Genomic DNA, 20,025 nt, shown 5'->3' on the forward strand with positions numbered 1-20,025 from the left:
ACTGGAACAATCAATATCTGTGACAGGCTAGCCTTGCTCTTTTTGGTTTTCTTTTAATATTTCTCTACATCCTCTTTTGGTCCCCCAGTTTGGAAGTATCTCGGGTCATTTAATAGGTGGAAGTCAGTTAAGCCAGGGACTGTGTGATACTCACAGCCAGCACCTAGCAGTTGTTCAGCAGTCACAGTGGCTCATGATGTAATCCCAGCACTTTGTGAGGCCGAAGTGGGAGGACTGCTTGAGGCCAGGAGTTCCAGCCTGGGCAACATGGGGAAACTCCCATCTCTACTATATATGTATGTATGTACACATATATATATATCATATGTATATTTTGAGACAGTCTCGTTCTGTTGCCCAGTCTTGAGTGCAGTGACGCGATCTCAGCCCATTGCAACCTCTGTCTCACGGGTTCAAGCCATTCTCCTGCCTCAGCTACCCAAGTAGCTGGGATCACAGGCATGAACTACCACACCTGGCTAATTTATTTATTTTTTATTTTCATTTTTTTTAGTAGAAATGGGGTTTCACCATATTGGTCAGGCTGGTCTCAAACTCCTAACCTCAGGTGATCCCCTCCCCAATCTCCCCCCACCCCCCCCCGACCCCCAGCCTCCCATAGTGCTGGAATTACAAGCATGAGCCACCATGCCGGGCCTGATTTTCAAATTTTTAACAGACTTTTGCTCGGGAGGCTGAGGCAGAAGAATCGCTTGAACCTGGAAGGCGGAGGTCGTCCAGCCTGGGAGACAGAGCAAGGCTCCTTCTCGGAAAAAAAAAAGAAAAAGAAAAACAGGGCGGGCACGGTGGCTCATGCCTGTAATCCTAACACTTTGGGAGGCCAAGGCAGGTGGATTACCTGAGGTCAGGAGTTCAAGACCAACCTGGCCAATATGGTGAAACCCCATCTCTACTAAAAATACAAAAAATTAGCCGGATGCAGTGTGGCACGCGCCTGTAATCCCAGCTACTCGGGAGGCTGAGGCAGGAGAATCACTTGAACCCGGGAGGTGGAGGTTGTGGTGAGCCGAGATTACGCCACTCCACTCCAGCCTGGGTGACAGAGTGAGATTACGTCTCAAAAACAAAAACAAAACAAAACAAAACAAAACAACAGTTGTTCAATGAATCAATGTGAATATAGGAGAAAGACGGACTGAGGTAGCAAAGGAACACTCCCTTGCAAAATGATTCAGGCTTGGTCAACAATACACCTATTGAGTACCCACCGTGTCCTTGGCCCGTGGTGAGGGCCGATACACAGCACATGGTAAACAAAACAGGGCTCCAGCCTTGGACAGAAGGTTTCTATAATCACTTTTAGCTGCGTTGTTCTATTTCCATACCCATATCTATTCACTTTTTACGGTACATCTATTCATTCTGAAAATTACATTTTAGCTAAGGAATCTACTCATTTGCTTAAGCCCAAAATAGGAAGTTATGATCTAGTGTCAGCAAAACGCCGGATTCACAAGTGTCCCCATGGCGCTGTTTACCCCCAAATAACTAAACCCCGCCAAATGTTGAGATTCCGGACGTGGGGGGGGGGGTGTGCTTGGATGGGGAACCCCCGAAAGAATGGACATCACGTCCACCAGAGGGTGCTGTGGGGGCAAATTTGTGCCAGGAGGGGAGCTCGACCGGTGACCCTCAGAGCCAGGTAGACGTTAAGAAGTAAATCTCCTTCTTCCCGGTGTTTCCTTCCCACCCCCTCGAACCATTGCTGCCCCTCCCCCTTCCTTGGTTCCCCCTGAATAATTTGCCACTTTCGGGGACTTAAGAAGTGTTTGCTTTTCAAAGACATCTGGTTTCTGCGGCTAACACCCAGTGGTCAGGCCGCCCAGGTCACAGGCCCGCCGGGGGCAGGCGGTGGGTGGGGACTGCTGGGGCGTCAGCGGCCCGGGCGCCGCAGGGGCCGCGAAAGGGTTAACCCGGCGGGGGGAGGGGGAGGGGGCGCGGGCCGCGCCTGCGCTCTGCCGCCTTCCATTGTCTCCACGGCGGCGAGGAGCGCCGGCTAGCGTAGCCGGGGACCGAGCGGAGCGGGGCGGCGCGGCTGGCGGGGCCGGCGGCGGCTGAAGCGAGAGCGCGACGCGACGCGACCGCGGCTTCCCGAGCTGAGCCTGGCCGCCCAGCGCCGCGGCCCGCCCGAGGCCTGGAGGGGTCCGGGCCGCCGTCCATGGTCGCGGCGTCCTGAGGCGGGGGAAGCGCCCGGCGCCCCCGGCCCTCCTCCGCCTCCTCCCGCGGGGCGGGCGGCCTCCTCCGGCGCCTCCCCGCGCCCGCCCGCCGCTCGCCGCCGCTCGCCGCCGCCTCCCTCCCTCCTTCCCTGCGGCTCCCCCGGCTTTCGGAGCCCGGGGGCGGCCTGTGGCGCGCGGAGCCCGCGCCGGACTGCGCCTCTTTGGACCTTGAGGGGAAACATGCGTTTGGCTTGGATCGTTTGAAATTCTGAGTTTGGGATCCCCGCCCGCCCGTCCGCCTGCCTCTTCCGCCCCGCGGGTTTTTTCCTTTTTTCCTTTTGCTTTTTTTCTTTTTCTCCCTCCGGCTCTCCTTTTTGACTCCCTCCCCCTTTATGCTCGCCCAGCCCTCCCCCCGCTGCTGAGAAGTGGGGGAGGGTCTCGGCCTCCAGCTTCCCGCCCCATCGGGGCCCGGGCGAGCATGGGGGGCAAGCAGAGCACGGCGGCCCGCTCCCGGGGCCCCTTCCCGGGGGTCTCCACCGATGACAGCGCCGTGCCGCCGCCGGGAGGGGCGCCCCATTTCGGGCACTACCGGACGGGCGGCGGGGCCATGGGGCTGCGCAGCCGCTCGGTCAGCTCGGTGGCAGGCATGGGCATGGACCCCAGCACGGCCGGGGGGGTGCCCTTTGGCCTCTACACCCCCGCTTCCCGGGGCACCGGCGACTCCGAGAGGGCGCCCGGCGGCGGAGGGTCCGCGTCCGACTCCACCTATGCCCATGGCAATGGTTACCAGGAGACGGGTGGCGGTCACCATAGAGACGGGATGCTGTACCTGGGCTCCCGAGCCTCGCTGGCGGATGCTCTACCTCTGCACATCGCACCCAGGTGGTTCAGCTCGCACAGTGGTGAGTCCGCGGGTGGTGGAGGCCTGGGAGGGAGGGCGCGCCGGGGCGCCCCAAGCCTTCGCGTGCGTGCCAAGGTTTGGGAATGTAGTGCACGACCGGGATCTGTCTGCATTCCCTTTGGTTCCCGATGCCAAGGGATGAATGGGATACCTACCGTCTGGAAACTAGGCTTTCTGCGACGCTGCGGAGCCTGGCGATTTAGGGACTCACGGCGTGTGTTCACTTGTGGAAGGGCAGAGCGAAGCCTACCTATTGGAGTTCCATTTATTGGCATCACCCTCCTCAGAGAAGAGGTCGTGTCTGGCTGAGAGCAAGTCAGCCTGGGTGCTTCCATTCTGCCACTGCAGCACTGTGCCTGCCTCACCGGTAACTGAGAGACAGAGCCAGTTGGAGCAAGCAGTGTCTCCTAAACAGAGAGTGTGAAAATGAAATAAAATTAGGGGCAAGTGATGCCTGGATTAGGGCTCTCACTCTTGCTGGGAGAGAGAGGTGCCCAGTGTTGCCACCCTGCTGGAGATCTGTTTGAAATATTTAAAATGGAGCAGCTGGCAGGCGGCTGGCATAGACAGGTGTGGCTGCTGTACGGAGGGCCCAGCCGGCGAGTCTCGCGGGGGCTTGGCAGGACCAGGGCTGTGGTCACCCGTACTGCATGCAGCAGGCTTGGCTCCACGACTCTCGCCTCCCTCCATCTTTTTTTCTTCTGCTCCATGCTAAGTGCTTGGTCTTCCCGTGAATCTGCATCTTTTTGTAATAGGGAGCCTGTCAAGGTGGGGCATTATTGCCTGACTGTTGGCACATGACTGGGGAAAAGGAGGATTCAGAGAATCTGGATGAATTCATTTTATGAAATTCTGGTGACAGGCCAGCAAAAGGTTGGAGGGGGATTTCCCAGGCTCGTACGGGGAGGGCAAAAAAGGCCTGGCAGGAGGAAAACAGGTCTGTCTGCTAGGTCAGGCATCTAGAAAATTGGCCAAAAGGGATGTGGGGCCGCTATTTGCTAATTGGCAAGTTGAGTGAAGAAGTTACATCTTAAGATTCTTTTGAGTGAGTTGGGAAAGTTTAGATATTGTGTAGGGGAAAGATTGCTCCTGCCTTTAGGGTACTTTATGGAGGGTAATATCTGTTGGATCACTGTTTTAACTACTGTGAAATAGGGTTGACTTTTGGGGTATCTCTTTTTTCCCCCCGTGCAAATAGCCTGGGGTTTGTTTTCATTTGGTTTGGTTTTTTGTCAATTCTGTAAACTTTAATTTGTGAAATAGTGTTGGGGGAGAAACGATTAGTGACTAATTTAGGGTAACACTTAGAAGTAGCTTGTGAATTGTTAGGATGATATTTTAATCTCTGAACAGACCTCCGGATATCACTGGAGCTTTTCTGACCTCATCGAACTCTGCCCTGAGTGAGATGCAAGACATGATTGCCTTTGGCTCTTTCAGGCATTTGATCAAAATTAGGCATTTTGAAATTAATAATCTTTCCTATGAAATTTAGTCCAGAGAGGTAGCCATATTTTTGAGATGACTGGTTTGGTGTTTAAAAGAACTGTAATGAGCATCTGGTTTTGAACTTAAAAGTACTGTAAGAAGTTTCTCTAAAATCACAGAATTTTTTGTGTTGAAAAACATATGAGATATGTAGGGAGGAAGAAAGGGAGTGCTTTTTTTGCTAAAATTTCTTAAGTCTCTTACTAAAAATTAATTTATTGTGCTACTACCAGGTTCCATGCTACAGTTATGAGCTTGTAATTGGATTCCAGAATTTCACTCCTAAGCTGTGAAACCTTATTTTTTTCATCTGGTTATGGTGAGGGTAGGGAGAGCCACTGAACTGTGGGGACAGGAAAGTTGGAGCATATTAATCCTTTAGGGAAGGGTGTCAAAAGTGTGTATGGGAGGCTGCTATTAATTTGTAGGTAATCCATTCCTTACTGTGTAGGACCATCATGTCCTTCTGCAAGACATTGAGCATACCTACTAAATGCTGATAGCATCCAGCAGTTCAGTGTGTCACCCCAAAATGTCCCCAAGAACTCCCAAACGCACTCTGGGGTGTGGGTGGTATCACTCTGGTTGAGAACCACTGCTTTAGGGATTTATTCTTTTAGTCACATAAAGTAATTGGCTTTTCCTGTGCATTTCATTTGAGATGAACCTTCGTGTGCAGCATTGGTTCCATCTCACCTGAAACAGACCATGGGATCTTCCAGGACATCTGTTTCCTCTGTTGCTCATTGCTGCAAGAAGCAAAACTTGTTTCTGCTTTGGAGCCTTTGAGTAAGGTCTAAGCAGCTTTTGCTCTTGTGTTGGAAGATTGGAAGGGTAACGATTTTGGTGCGCAATTGATTAGATGCCTGGAAGTTGATATGATACGTTTGCTTGTGTTTTCAGGGTGCTCTTGCAACTCTTCATGGGCACAGGAAACAGTTGTCAGTGAAATACATGAGGGAGTTCAGTGTATACAAGGCCTTCTCAGAGAACGGGGGCTTAGGCTGAGTCTGGAGGTAGAATACTGAAGGGCCCTGGTCCCAGCTACTCCTCTGAGCAGCTGTGACCTTGGGCAAGACATATCCCCTCTCTTGAGCCTTTGTCGTTTTTAAAATAGTTGTGGTCACCCTCATGAGCTTCAGCCTTGCTCCCCCAAATCCCGGGAGAGGAAGCGCTATAGTCACATTTGTCTTCTCTAGGTTCCTGACTTCCCTGTGCTGTGACCCCCACGTATGCCATTCCCTATTCCTGGAGTGCTTTTCTCTCCATTCTTCACACGAATTTCTCTTTCTGATCCCTTAGGGCTTAGAGACCACTCTTAAAAATTGGCCCCTCCTGTTATTCTCTCCAGTCACTCACCTGTTACCTTAATCATTCTTTTTTTTGAGACAGAGTTTCGCTCTGGCTGCCCAGGCTGGAGTGCAGTGGCGCGACCTCTGCTCATGGCAATCTCTGCCTCCCAGGTTCAAGCAATTCTCCTGCCTCAGCCTCCTGAGTAGCTGGGATTACTGGCATATGTCACCACGCCCAATAAGCTTGGGGCTAATTTTGTTTTTGGTAGAGATGGGATTTCTCCATGTTTATCAGGCTGGTCTCAAACTCCCGACCTCAGGTGATCTGCCTGACCTGGCCTCCCAAAGGGGTGGGATTACAGGCGTGAGCCACTGTGCCCTGTACTTTAATCATTCTTAACACACTTTGTAAGTATTTTATCTGTTTACTTTTTTCTGTGTATGGTTTGCCTAAAGTCTAAGCTCCATGAGAGCAGGACTGTGTTCCTTGATCTCTGTTATGGGTCCTGCACTGTGCCTGCCACTCAAATTTTTTGAGTACATGAATTTGAGTACTTTATGTTCATTATCTCACTTAATCATCATTATAACTCCATGAAGTAAGACTGTTCTCTCCCACCCCCATTGTACAGGTAAGGAAACACGTTTGGGGGAGGTTAAGGAACTCACACAAGATCAGGCGGTTAGGAGGTGGTGGAGATGGGATCGGAATGCAGGTCGGCTGGTGCCAGAACCTGGGCTCTTAACCTGTACCCTCTTCCGCCTCTTATCTGAAATCATCACGAAGCTGCGTGGTGTCCTGGAGATTGTGCTGGCCTACAAGTCAGAGTGCTAGGCTCATCTCCTGGTTAGGCAGGTGATTAGCTGCATGACTTGTGACCTTGGGCAAGCGAGTCGTTTAACCTCAGTCACAATGTATTCATCTGTAAAATGTGGAAGACACCTGTCCTGCTTACCTCTCAGAGTCATGGTGAGGGTCTCCTGAGATAATGTGCATGAAAGCCAAAGGACATTCTAAATGGAGAGTGGTGGAGTTCCTGTGGGGGCACTCTCTTATAGTTGTCTGCCTTCAATCGCCTCAGATTTTTTTTTTTTTCTTTTGAGACAGGGTCTTATTCTGTCACCCAGGCTGGAGTGCAGTGGCGAGATCATAGCTCACTGCAGTCTCAGACTCCTGGGCTCAGATGATCCTCCCAGCTTGGCTTCCCAAAGTGCTGGGACCACAGGCATGAGCCACCATGCCAGGCCTAATCGTCTCAGAATTTGATGGGTGGAGAGAGGTTTACAGCTGTGCTAGCTGTAGCCCCCAAATAGAATCTGGTTCTGTGTCCTAAAGTCTGGCCTGCATTAGTGGACTGCTTTTACTCATAATGCCGCTGATAAGGGCTGCTTTATAGAAGCAGAGTAAGTCCATTTCCACGTTAAAATGTAGGTTTTGCTGTAACTCCTGATGGCTGTCTCGGTGCTATTCTGGAGGCCTGGTCATTCTCTTTGGGTAGTTCTGTTTGTCTCAGAATATGGATTTCTAAATGTGGAGTACAAAACATGCAGCATCCACCATGTTGAAAGAAGTTCTGTTTTCTAGGTTCTACTATAAAAGGGCTGGCCATTGAGGGCTTCACTTCACCTTCTTAGTCATATGTGTATATATATACGTATGCATGTTCAGAAAAGTCTAAACTGTTCTTTATTGTCATCAAGCCATCAACTGAGACTGATACAAGGTGATTGTGTTTTGTTTTTGTTATTTATTTATTTTTGAGACAGGGTCTTGCTCTGTCGCCCAGGCTGGAGTGCCATGGTGCAATCATGGCTCACTGTAGCCTCAAATTCCTGGGCTCAAGCCGTCTTCCCACCTCAGCTTCCAGAGTAGCTGGGACTCAGGTGCGCACCACCACACCTGGCTGAATTTTATACAATCTTTTGTAGAGATGATGTCTCACTATGTTGCCTAGGCTGGTCTCAAACTCCAGGCTTTAAGCAATCCTCCCACCTCAACATCCCAAGGTATTGGGATTATAGGCATAAGCCACCACGCCTGGCCCAACGTGGCTTTTAATAAGTCTTTGAACATGCTAGCAAGGTATCTCTTGGGCTCTATTTTGCTGCCACTATAGGGTTCTCAAGTGATTTAATTTTCTTTTATTGTTAGCTAATGGGGGAGAATTGCCAACTCCCTTGGAGTGGATCAGAAAGCCTTTGTGCCCTGCCATAGGTGTGCTAGAAGTAATGGGCCTTCACATGGTTTCTGGAGAAGGAAAAGCATTCTGTGGTCTCCAAAGAGCATGATGGGTCTCCTGCCCTGCAAAAGTTCTATTGTTAATGAAAACTTTTTTAAAAAAGCAGAATTTTTAGCTCTTTATTACCATAAGGGCTTATTTTCTTAAAATACAAAAGTTACCCCGAGGCAAAGGTAATTTCTTGAAGGTCATAGTTAACTCTTGCTTATTGAGGTTCGAATGGTGTTGTAAGAAACAGTGGCTTAGCTCTTAAAGCGTTTGCTTTATGGGATACATACATTTTGATATTAAACAAAGACCCACCTCAATATGTCATGTCACAAGGAATACTTAGGCCATTCTTAGCCAAAGAAATGAAGCAAGCTCTAGTTCCTTTTGGGAAAAGGAACATGCTTTGTATTTTACATATGTGGTATTCACCCCAAGCTTATTGGGCATAGAAATTTGAGTATAGTAGTTCCTCCCTATCCAAAGGGGATTCGTTCTAATACCCCCAGTGGATGCCTGAAACCGTGGATAGTACCTCACCTGAACCCTATATCTACTATGTCTTTTCCTCTATATACATACCTTTGATAAAGTTTTATTTATAAATTAGGCACAATAAAAGCTCAACAGCAGTAACTAATAATAGAACAATTATAACAATATGCTGTGATAAAAGTTATGTGAATGTGTTCTCTCTCTCTCTCCCTGTCTCGAAAGTACAGTCATGCATTGCTTAATGACAGGGATACTTTCTGAGAAATGGGTCATTAAGGGATTTTGTCACTGGGCAAACATCATAGGGTATACTTACACAGACCTAGGTGGTATAGCCTGCTACATACCTAGATTATATGTTGCTCCTAGTGCTCCTAGGCTACAGACCTGTGCAACATGGGACTGTATTGAACACTGTTGGCAATTGTAATACAGCTATAAGTATTTGTGTGTCTAAACATAGAAAAGGTACAGTACATAGTCTTAACGGGACCACCATCATGTATGCAGTTGCTTGTTGACCCATGCATGTTGGGTGGTGCATCATGGTATCTTAATATTTTAGACCTCCATTGACCACGGGTAACTGAAACTATGGAAAGTGAAGCCTTGGACAAGGGGTACTGCTGTATACCCAATTATAAAACTAAGCTTCAATTTTGACAGCTTCAAAATTAGAAAAACTTCGTAGGGAAGTGGTGGTAACTTAAATGGGATATTGATTCTGCTCCTACTCATCCTTAGGTAGGGGTGTTTTTAATGACAGTGGATCACTAAGGTTGTGGTTCTAGAATCTTGAAGTTGGCCCAAAACCTAAATCTTCACCTCAGTCAGTTTGTTTGTTTGTTTATTTATTTATTGAGACAGAGTCTCACTCTCACCCAGGCTGGAGTGCAGTAGCATGATCTGAGCTCACTGCAACGTCCACTTCCTGCCACTTCCTTGGCCTGCCCCAGCCTCCCAAGTAGCTGGGATTACAGGCATGCATCACCACGCCTGACTAATTTTTGTATTTTTAGTAGAGACAGGGTTTCACCATGTTGGCCAGGCTGGTCTCGAACTCCTGACCTCGGGTGGAGGCCTTGGCCTCCGAGAGTGCTGGCATTATAGGCATGAGCTACTGTGCCTGGCCACCTCAGTCTTTTAGGATGATGGGTGAATATAAATTTCAGTCTGTTTCTTTTCCAAGCTTTCTCATGGCCTAGTCTGAATCAGATGGTTCATAGTAATTACCATGGGTTCAGTCTTGAGTGTGAGAAGGGGATTCTTAGAGACCCAGCAGTTTTCACTTCTGAATCTTAGGTTCTCACTAGAACACAGGTTTATCCTTGAATCCAGCAGTTGGGTTTCTGTCCTTTATGTGCTGTATGGATGAAGGATGAGTTGTGGGTATGAGTGAATAACCTGAAGACCAGCCCTCAAGTGTGAAGTGTGAAGCAAATAACCAAGTTTAATCTTTTTTTTTTTTTTTTTAAGACAGGGTCTCGCTCTGTTCAGGCTGGAGTGCAGTGGCACGATCATGGCTCACTGCAGCCTCAGCCTGTAGGGCTCAAGCGATCCTCCTTCCTCAGCCTCCTGAGTAGCTGGGACTACAGGCGGATGCCGCTACACCTGGCTAATTTTTAATTTTGTGTAGATGGGGTCTCCATTTGTTGCCCAGGCTGGTCTTAAACTCCTGGGCTCAAGTGATCCTCCTGCGTCAGCCTCCCAAAGTGCTGGGATTACAGGTGTCAGCCACCATGCCAGACCCCAAATTTAATCCTAAAGCAGCAGCTGAAATAGTTTCTAGACTGATGAGACTGTTTACCTTGAGACCTCCCTAGAATTGTTAGTCTTGAACACACAGCTTTCCTCTGTTGGGAGAAAGGAGGAAGGAATAATTCACTGGATCCCTGTGAATTCCAGGTTAGGGGAGGCATGATAAGAATTTATAGTGCCCTCTTGAATCTATAACAAGATGGAGGCAGATACAGACAAGAGCTCTCCTGATTTCTGTGAATGGTTCAAAAGGGTTCTTAAACTTAAAGGTGCCCAGTATTCTCTAGGGAGGCAGTTAACAGTGCAGAAGACTGGACCCCACTCATTCAGTAGAGCTGGAGACCCAAGAATCTAAGTTTGTAACAAATGAACCTGAAAGCAAGTAAGACCTTCTACATCTGAAACTCAACTCCACCAAGCATTTAGTTTTTCTCTCCCCAAACAGAGAAATAAACTCTGAATGCTTTTTTGGTGTATTCATTAGCTTTCTTTTTATTTACTTTTTCTTCTTATTTTTCTTTAGAGAAAGGTTTTTCTTCTGTTGCCTGGGCTGGAGTGCAATAGCAAGATCACGCTCACTGCAGCCTGGAACTCCTGGTCTCAAGCAATTCTCAAGCCTTAGCCTCTGGAGTATCTGGGACTACAGATGCTATACTACCATGCCCAGATAATTTTTTTACTTTTTTTTTTTTTTTTCTTTTTTTGGGTAGAGAAAGGGTCTCACCATGTTGCCCAGGCTGGTCTTGAACTCCTGGCCTCAAGTGAGCCTTCCACCTCAGCTTCCCAAAGTATTGGGATTATAAGTGTGAAGCCACTGTGCCTGGCCTTTATTTTCAGTATTTCTAGTCAGATATTTGCAAAGCAATCTCTACAGCTCCCAGAGGGTAGGTTCAACCAGGAACAACATTGTTGGCTATTTGATGGTTTTCTTTTACATGGGACTAAGCATTATTGCCTACATATAGGCCCAAGCCAGTCTGCCTTGGTCTGAGAATTGAAGTTGCTCTGAACAGAAGGTAATGGTGTCAGTGTCGCCTTTCCTTCTGTGCTTGTCTTCCTCCTGACTTTTCTTCTTTGGCTCTGGTGCTACAGAAGGGCTTCCTGAGTTACCTTCTTTCCTACATCTTCAGCCAGGCAGCTAGACAAGTCAAGAGCTTAGGATGAATCTAGGCTTTAAAGAGGTTGGAAGACCTGTTTTTCCTTTTCTCTGACTGACCTAAAATTATAAGACTTTTTTTCTTTGTGTGTGATGATCTGTTGAACAAAAACGTTCATTTATTCCGTTGATAGCCTCTGGTATACCAGGACCTATGGTAGGTGCTGAGAATATATATATTTATTATAGAGCGATTAACTTATTCTTTCCAAGAATCTGTGCTTCCTCACTCCTTAAGACTCTGAATATTTTAGCTTCTGGGAGATTTTACCTTTTCATCAGCTCCTCTCTTGAATAAACAAATAAATGTAGGTGTTTGTCCATAAGGCTGCTGCAAGGATATACTTCTCTTCACTCATTTTTTTCCAAAGCCCTATTTCTGGGTTGGGGCAGGTGATCTTTTCTTTGTGGTTCCAGCTAAGTACCTACCAAGACATTCCTCGTATGTCTCAGTGTAAGGGGTCCTCTGTCCTCTCAGTGAGAATATCAAAAGAAAAACTGATTTTCAAACTCTTCATGTGCATCTTTGATTTCAGTATCTTTGTCATCCCTAGAGCCACTTTTCTTTCTGGTCATTGAACACTATTTTCTAGAAGCATGATTCACCACTTTTTAAATCTGTCTCTGTAAAATTTATCCCAAGCCACAAATACCCATAAGGAAATTTCATCCTTGGTGTTATAAGTCTGTGTCTCTGAGCTTCACAACATCTACATCTCTGTAAAATTTATCCCAAGCCACAAATACCCATAAGGAAATTTCATCCTTGGTGTTATAAGTCTATGTCTCTGAGCTTCACAACATCTACATCTCTGTAAAATTTATCCCAAGCCACAAATACCCATAAGGAAATTTCATCCTTGGTGTTATAAGTCTGTGTCTCTGAGCTTCACAACATCTGCACTTCTGTGCTGGCTCCCCTCTCCCCCACCTCCCAGTTTTTTGTTTTTTTTTTTTAACTGTTATAAAATATATGTAACAAAATTTACTATCTTAACCGTTTTTAAGTGTATAGTTCAGTGGTACTCTAAGTACTGCATGTAAGTGGACTCGTACAGTATTTGTCTTTTTGTGGCTGTCCTATTTCACTTAGCATAATGTCCTCAAGGTTCATCTGCATTGTAGCATATTTCAGAATTTCCTTTCTTTTAAAGGTTGTATCGTATTCCATTGTCTGTCTACCACGTTTTACTTTTCCATTCATCTGTTGCTGGACGCTTGGGTTGCTTCCACATTTTAGCTATTGTAAATAGCTGTAATTCATTGTTAGAAATGTGAATTTCTTAATATCTCTTCGAGACCCTGTTTTCAGTCCTTTTGAGGATATACCAGAAGAGGAATTGCTCCATCATTTGGTGATTCTATTTTTAATTTTTTGAGGAACTACCATACTGTTTTCCACAGCGGCTTCACCATTTTATATTCCTACCAACAGTGCACAGGCTTCCAGTTTCTCCACATCCTTGCCAATACTTGTTATTTTCTGTTTTGTTTTTTTTAATAGTAGCCATCTTAATGGATGTGAGGTAGTATCCCATAGTTTTCATTTGCATTTCTCTAATGAATTAGTGATGCTGAGCATCTTTTCATGTGTTTATTGGCCATTTGTATATCTTTTTTGGAGAAATATCTATTTATATGTCCATGTTTGAATCAGGTTGCCTCTTTTCTTTTCTTTTGTTACAGAGTTTTGCCCTGTTGCCCAGGCTGAAGTACAGTGGTTCAGTCTCAGCTCACTGCAACCTCCGCCCCCCGGGTTCAAGCAATTCTCCTGCCTCAGCCTCCAGAGTAGCTGGGATTATAGGCGCCTGCCATCATGCCCTGCTAATTTTTGTATTTTTAGTAGAGACGGGATTTCACCATATTGGCCAGGCTGGTCTCGAACTCCTGGCTTCAGGTGATCCACCCGCCTCAGCCTCCCAAAGAGCAGGGATTACAGGTGTGAGCCACAACACCCAGCCTGGGTTGCTTTTTTCTTTCGTTGTTGATTTTAGTGCAGTTTTAAGAAACTTTTTAAAGCCTTGTTTATGATAGCCAACACTAGTGACTGTAATGTATTCCCCTCGGGAATAAGTAATAAATCTGTGTTATATTGAGAACATTTTGCTCAAAATAAAGAATTTAATGAATTGTTTCATGCCAAGAGATTTTATGAGTACTTTGGCTGTTGGTAGTACCACTTTCAGAAGGATAATTTTTGGAGAAATTTCACCTCGTATTTAGGTATGTATGGTCTCTCATCTTGGTCTTGGTGAATCAGACTTGTCATAGGAGTGCTCCAACTTTCTTGTTGGTAGTAGCTTGAGCCCTCTGAAAAGTAATTAATCCATACTTCATAAAGAGTTGTTCTGAAATTAGTCACCTCTGTACTGTACTGTTTTTTGTTGTTGTTGTTGTTGTTTTTTTTTTTTTTTTGAGGAGTCTCGCTCTGTCACCAGGCTGGAGTGCAGTGGCATGATTTCCACTCACTGCATCTTCTGCCTCCTGGGCTCAAGCAATTCTCTTGCTTCAGCCTCCCAAGTAGCTGGAATTACAGGCATGTGCCACCACAGCCGGCTAATTTTGTATTTTTAGTAGAGATGGGGTTTCGCCAGTTGGCCAGGCTGGTCTTGAACTCCTGACCTCAAGTGATCCGCCCACCTTGGCCTCCCAAAGTGCTGGGATTGCAGGTGTGAGCCACCATGCCCAGCTGGGAGAAGCTTTAACCTGGATTCAGGAACAGAGGTAGGAGAACCCAAGATCACAGGCCTCATCTGACGTGGTCATTTTGCACATACTTCTTAGCTTTTTGGAGATCTTTTCATTTTGTTTCCATCTTAAATAACCTTTTCCCTGTGGAGAAGGTGCCTTTTTTGGAGAGAGCCATTAAGATTCTTTTATCCTGCTGCCTGCCTGAGTATTCTGGGAATCCTACAAGGATTTGAGGGAGCCCTTGGGATTCCAACCTAACAAATTAGTTTTCTGTAATATTGTTCTAGTCCATTTAGATTGTGCAAATGATCTAAATGGTGTAACACCATTTAGTATCAAAAGTATAACAGCATTTAAGTCAGCTTTTTGAATAAATTTTTATTTTTTAATTAAAAACAAACTTTTTTTCAGAGACAAGGTCTCACTATGTTGCCCAGGCTGGACATGAACTCCTGGGCTTAAGACATCCTCCCACCCTAGCCTCCTGAGTAGCTGGGACTGTGGGCACATGCCACCATGCCTGGCCAAAGACGCTTTTTTATAGCTCTGCCTGCTCCTATAACAAGTGTCCCTAAATCCCCATGTACATCCTATATTATTAGATTTCCTCAACTCTGGTTATGACTGAAACATTCATGCCATTGCAGCCAGTGCCCTGGAAAGCTATAAGCAAGTCTTAAGACCTGTGATGAGGGCTGACTTGCAAGCTAGCTGCCGTCTATCTTAATATCTGACGAGCCCAGTCATGTTGGCTGTGTTTAATTCATCCATTTCCTACCTGCTTTCTCAACCCAGAGGCCAAGGGCAGCACAAAAGGATAGTGAATCTAAATGTCTCCAGTTTTTTGAGGTATAGGAATCTCCTATGAAGTGGCAGACCTTTGAGAAATAGTATTATGAGCTGTTCTGTTTTGCTGTGGCTTTGGAAAACCTTTGGATTCCTCTACTGAAAATTTGTTTGAAAAAAAAATCTTTTTAATGAAACAGTGTGAGTCACAAAGCAGCCACCCCTTCTCATAATAGCATTTCTCACCAGGGGAATTTTTGGTAGCTGTTGGGGGAGGGATTTGAGTAGGTTGTGGATGATAAATCCCTTGAGGGGAACATAACCAAAGGCTGCCATATCAGAACGCTGGTGCTTTCCATGCTGACACCAAGCCCTGAATTCAAAGTGCAGGACAGCAGAATAGAACAGAGAAGCCTGTGCTCAGTGAATTGCTGCAGTAGCATGACCAGTGAGACTGGAGTTTCAATTAAAACACCGTTGTAGAGTAAAAGGATCATGAGATGGAAGGAGGCCTTGGGTTAGAGAGCCAAAAGCCATTTATAGGCAGAACATCAGCTTTCTGGATTAAAGGATGGCTGTGGACCTAATGATGAGAATCTAGAGGTCATGAGGAATTTCCTTACCGTGCCCTCCTTTTCCATATGGTCAGCTGGGTGCTTGGCACTGATCATGGCACACTTTACAAAGAGTATGGATTCATATAGGGTCATCTGTGCTCTTCTAAGATTTTAGATCTAAAGCATTTAGAGTGGCGCCCAGAGGAAACGCCACCCAGTCAGCCTCCTTGTGGGATAGTGAAAAGGAAACGTTTAGGGATACTGAGAGCTTAGAACAAGCCAGGATTATGATATCAAATCTCAGTTGCCTGTCTTAAACTTTTCTGCCAACCTAGCCTGAGTTTTAACGGTTTTCAACTTCATTATTTACAGTTTCTTGGGACTCATGTCTGAACCACTATCTTACATAAGCTACAGACAGGGGAAGGGCTGAACGGTTATTAGAAATGTGTTAAGATTTGCTTTCCTTTGGAAAGTCATGGCTGTCTTCTGTGTTTTCCTGGCTTTGTACTTTTCTTCAAAGCCTGTTACCGGTTCCAGGTCTCCAGAGCTCAATAAAGGGGAAACAGGAAGTGAGCATTTGATGCATAAGAGCCAGCAAAACATAATAAAGGGCACAGGCATGGAATCAAGAGAGAGAATTGTGGGAGAGAGTTTTCTTGAAGGCATCAGGTCTGTAGGATTAGAGATATATCCTTCAACAATGACTTTTAACTCCTTCCAACAAGGAAAAAGCAATTAGGAGCCTCTGTTCAGAAAGGACCAGTTTTTCTTATGTTATATAGTAGAGGTTCAACACTTTCATATGATGGCATACAAGTAATTATAAAGTATCTTTTGCCTAGGGAGTTCAGAACACAGAGAAAAGTGATGATCACCTTTATAAAGGAGTAAGAATTACTTCTCTGTCTCTTTACTTAAGGGCCCACAGGGTAAGTCTTATCATGAGTTCCAGCCTGGAGCCCTGACTCTTACTTTTTCTGTCCATTCACTTTTTTTTTTTTTTTTTTGAGATGGAGTCTCGCTCTGTCGCCAGGCTGGAGTGCAGTGGCGTGATCTCAGCTCACTGCAACCTCTGCCTCCCGGGTTCAAGCGATTCTTCTGCCTCAGCCTCCCGAGTAGCTGGGACTACAGGTGCATGCCACCATGCCTAGCTAATTTTTGTATTTTTAGTAGAGATGGGGTTTTACCATGTTAGTCAGGATGGTCTCGATCTCTTGACCTCGTGATCCGCCCACCTTGACCTCCCAGAGTGCTGGGATTACAGGCGTGAACCACCGTGCCAGGCCTGTCCATTCACTTTTAGTAATGAACGCTGAAGTTTTAGTCCTGCGATTACTAAATGGAAAAGTCACAGAGATTTGTGCTATTTCAATTTTGGTTCACTTGTACATTTCAGGAACTCAGATAGCTGTGTGACTCTGAATGGGAACTCTGGTGTCTTGGAATTATTTATTTATTTATTTATTTATAACTTTTTTTTTTTCAAGGCGGAGTCTCACTGTATTGCCCAGGCTAGGGGGCAGTGGTGTGGTTTTGGCTCACTGCAACCTCTGCCTCCCAGGTTCAAGTAATTCTCCTGCCTCAGCCTCCCGGGTAGTTGGGATTACAGGCACACGCCACCACACCTGACTAATTTTTTGTATTTTTAGTAGAGGCCGTGTTTCAGTGTGTTGGCCAGGCCGGTCTTGAACTCCTGACCTCAGATGATCCACCCGCCTTAGCTTCCCAAAGTGCTGGGATTAGAGGTGTGAGCTGCCGTGCCTAGCCTGGAATTATTTTTTAAAAATGAAATATTTTAGGCATTCAAGAAAGATAATATGCTCACCTACCAAGCAGATTATAATAACTAAAACATTACAGATATAATTGTATGTACCCTGGCCTATTCCCATTTTCTCCTTCCCTCTCCAAAGGGAACGACTGTCCTCACTCGTGTTTTTCCCGTCATATATGTTCATGCTTTTGCTCCCTGTAGCTATCCAAAACAGCATTTGTTTTCTGTAAACTTTATGTAAACTGTATAGACATGGAAGGAGAAAGATATTATGAGGTGTGTGTGTGTATATATACTACCTCAAAATGGAGGTAGTATACAAATTCATTTTACTACTTATTGCTATAGCACATTTATTTTCACAGCTATACTCTATTGATCTATTTATTGATCTATTGGTCTATTCTGTTATCAGTGGATATTAGAGTTATTTTTAGTTTTTGAAAATTTTGTCTTGTTGCATACGTGAATGAGTTTTTCTAGGGTACATCCTTAGTCATGAAACAGTGGGGTTACAGGGTATGTGTGTGTGTGCGTGCATGCATGTGTGTGTATGTATCTTCAACTCATAATTAAATATTGCCCAGTAAATCCCCAATGTGCTTATACCAATTTACACTCCTGAAATAACATATTTTTGCTTGTTCTGTGTCCTTGCCAAAATTTGATATTGTCATACCTTAATTTTTGGCAGGCTCTAGTGGGTATAAATAGTATAATATTGTGATTTTATTTGTTATTTATATATTTGATAATATATATTTATCTATAATTAATGTATTAATATTGTATGTTTAATCATTGTGTTTCTTCTGTGAAATACTTGTTCATGTCTTTGATTCATGTTTATATTGGGTGATTTAACTGTTTCTTACTGGTTTGTACGAATTTTTTTTTGTTTTGTCTGTGGATAATAATTCTTTGTTGTCATATGTAATGTAGATGTGTCTTCTGTCAGTTTGTGGCTTATCTCTTTATTCTCTTTGTGATTTCTTATGGATACTTAATTTTAAAATAACTGAATATTCAAGTATTTTCTCTTATGGCTTATGCATTTTATGTGTTAAGAAATATTTTATTTACCTGAGGTCATAAAGATGTTATGTTTTCTTCTAAAAGTTTTAAAAATTTGCCCTTTGTATTTAAATCCTTAATCCATGGGTAATTAAAAAAAGTTTATTGGCTGGGCGAGGTAGCTCACGCCTGTAATCCCAGCACTTTGGGAGGCCGAGGCGGTTCGAGACCAGCCTGATCAACATGGACAAACCTCGTCTCTACTGAAAATACAAAATTAGCTGGGCGTGGTGGCACATACCTGTAATCCCAGCTACTCAGGAGGCTGAGGCAGGAGAATCGTTTGAACCTGGGAGGTGGAGGTCGTGGTGAGCCGAGATTGCGCCATTGCACTCCAGCCTGGGCAACAAGAGTGAAATTCTGTCTTAAAAAAAAAAAAAATTGTGTATTTAGTTTCAAGACAGGATCTCACTCTGTTGCCCAGGCTGGACTGTAGTGGCGCGATCACCGCTTACTGTAGCCTGAAACTCCTGGACTCAGGTGGTCCTCCCACCTCAGTCTCCTGGGTAGCTGGGACTACAGGTGTGCACCGCCATATCCGACTAATTCAGAGTACTGGGATAATAGACGTGAGCCACAGCTCCCAGCCTATGATTAAATTAGAATGGGGCAAGATAGGGATATATATTTTTTTCCATATATGAATAACCAGCTCTCTCAGCAGCATTTGAGGAGTAGTAAAGTCATCTATCCTTGTGCTAATACTTTTTTTTTTTTTGAGACGGAGTCTCGCTCTGTCCCCCAGGCCGCAGTGCAATGGCGCGATCTCCTCTCACTGCAAGCTCCGCCTCCCGGGTTCATGCCATTCTCCTGCCTCAGCCTCCCGAGTAGCTGGGACTACAGGCGCCCGCCACCATGCCCCGCTAATTTTTTGTATTTTTAGTAGAGATGGGGTTTCACCGTGTTAGCCAGGATGGTCTTGATTTCCTGACCTCGTGACCCGTCCGCCGCCTCGGCCTCCCAAAGTGCTGGGATTGCAGGTGTGAGCCACTGCCCTCGGCCGCTAATAATACTCTTTTATTTTTATTTTTATTTATTTATTTTTGAGACGGAGTCTCACTCTGTCGCCCAGGCTGGAGTGCAGTGGCGTTATCTCGGCTCACTGCAACCTCCGCCTCCCGGGTTCAAGCAATTCTCCCACCTCAGCCTCCCGAGTAGCTGGGATTACAGGCACACGCCACCACACCCTACTAATTTTTTGTAGTTTTACTAGAGACATGGTCTCACCATGTTGGCCAGGGTGGTCTCGTACTCCTGACCTCAAGTGATCTGCCTGCCTTGGCCTTCCAAAGTGCTGGGATTACAGGCGTGAGCCACTGCACCCAGCCTATTTTTATTTTTTGAGACAGAGTCTCCCTCTGTCATCCAGGCTGGAGTGCAGTGGCATGATCTCAACTGACTGCAACGTCTGCCTCCCGGGTTCAAGCAATTCTCATGCCATAGCCTCCGGAGTAGCTGGGACTACAGGCGTCTGTCACCAACTCCTGACCTCAGGTGATTCACCTGCCTCAGCCTCCCAGAGTGCTGGGATTACAGGCGTGAGCCACCGCGGCCAGCCTACTGTTTTATTTACTATGGTTTTGTAATAGGTCTTGCTACATGGAAGGGCAAAACTGTGTTGGCTAACTGAATCTTTCTAAGGGAC

At 45.7% G+C, this 20,025-nt stretch overlaps 1 protein-coding gene across 2 annotated transcripts in view; it reads left to right on the top strand.

Moving 5' to 3' along the window:
- Window positions 1–1,988: 1,988 nt before the first annotated feature.
- Window positions 1,989–20,025, top strand: part of ZNRF1 (zinc and ring finger 1) — a 110,634-nt gene continuing 92,597 nt past the window's right edge. Inside the window, exon 1 of one of the 2 annotated variants that reach the window (XM_002826642.6) lies at window positions 1,989–3,079. In XM_002826642.6, coding sequence (XP_002826688.1) covers window positions 2,656–3,079 — 424 coding nt within the window. In that variant the 5' untranslated portion in view covers window positions 1,989–2,655. The remainder of the gene's footprint in view (window positions 3,080–20,025) is intronic. The other variant, XM_054534142.2, reaches the window with a different exon arrangement.

This window comes from Pongo abelii, chromosome 18, assembly GCF_028885655.2.
Source record: "Pongo abelii isolate AG06213 chromosome 18, NHGRI_mPonAbe1-v2.0_pri, whole genome shotgun sequence".
Taxonomy (NCBI): domain Eukaryota; kingdom Metazoa; phylum Chordata; class Mammalia; order Primates; family Hominidae; genus Pongo; species Pongo abelii.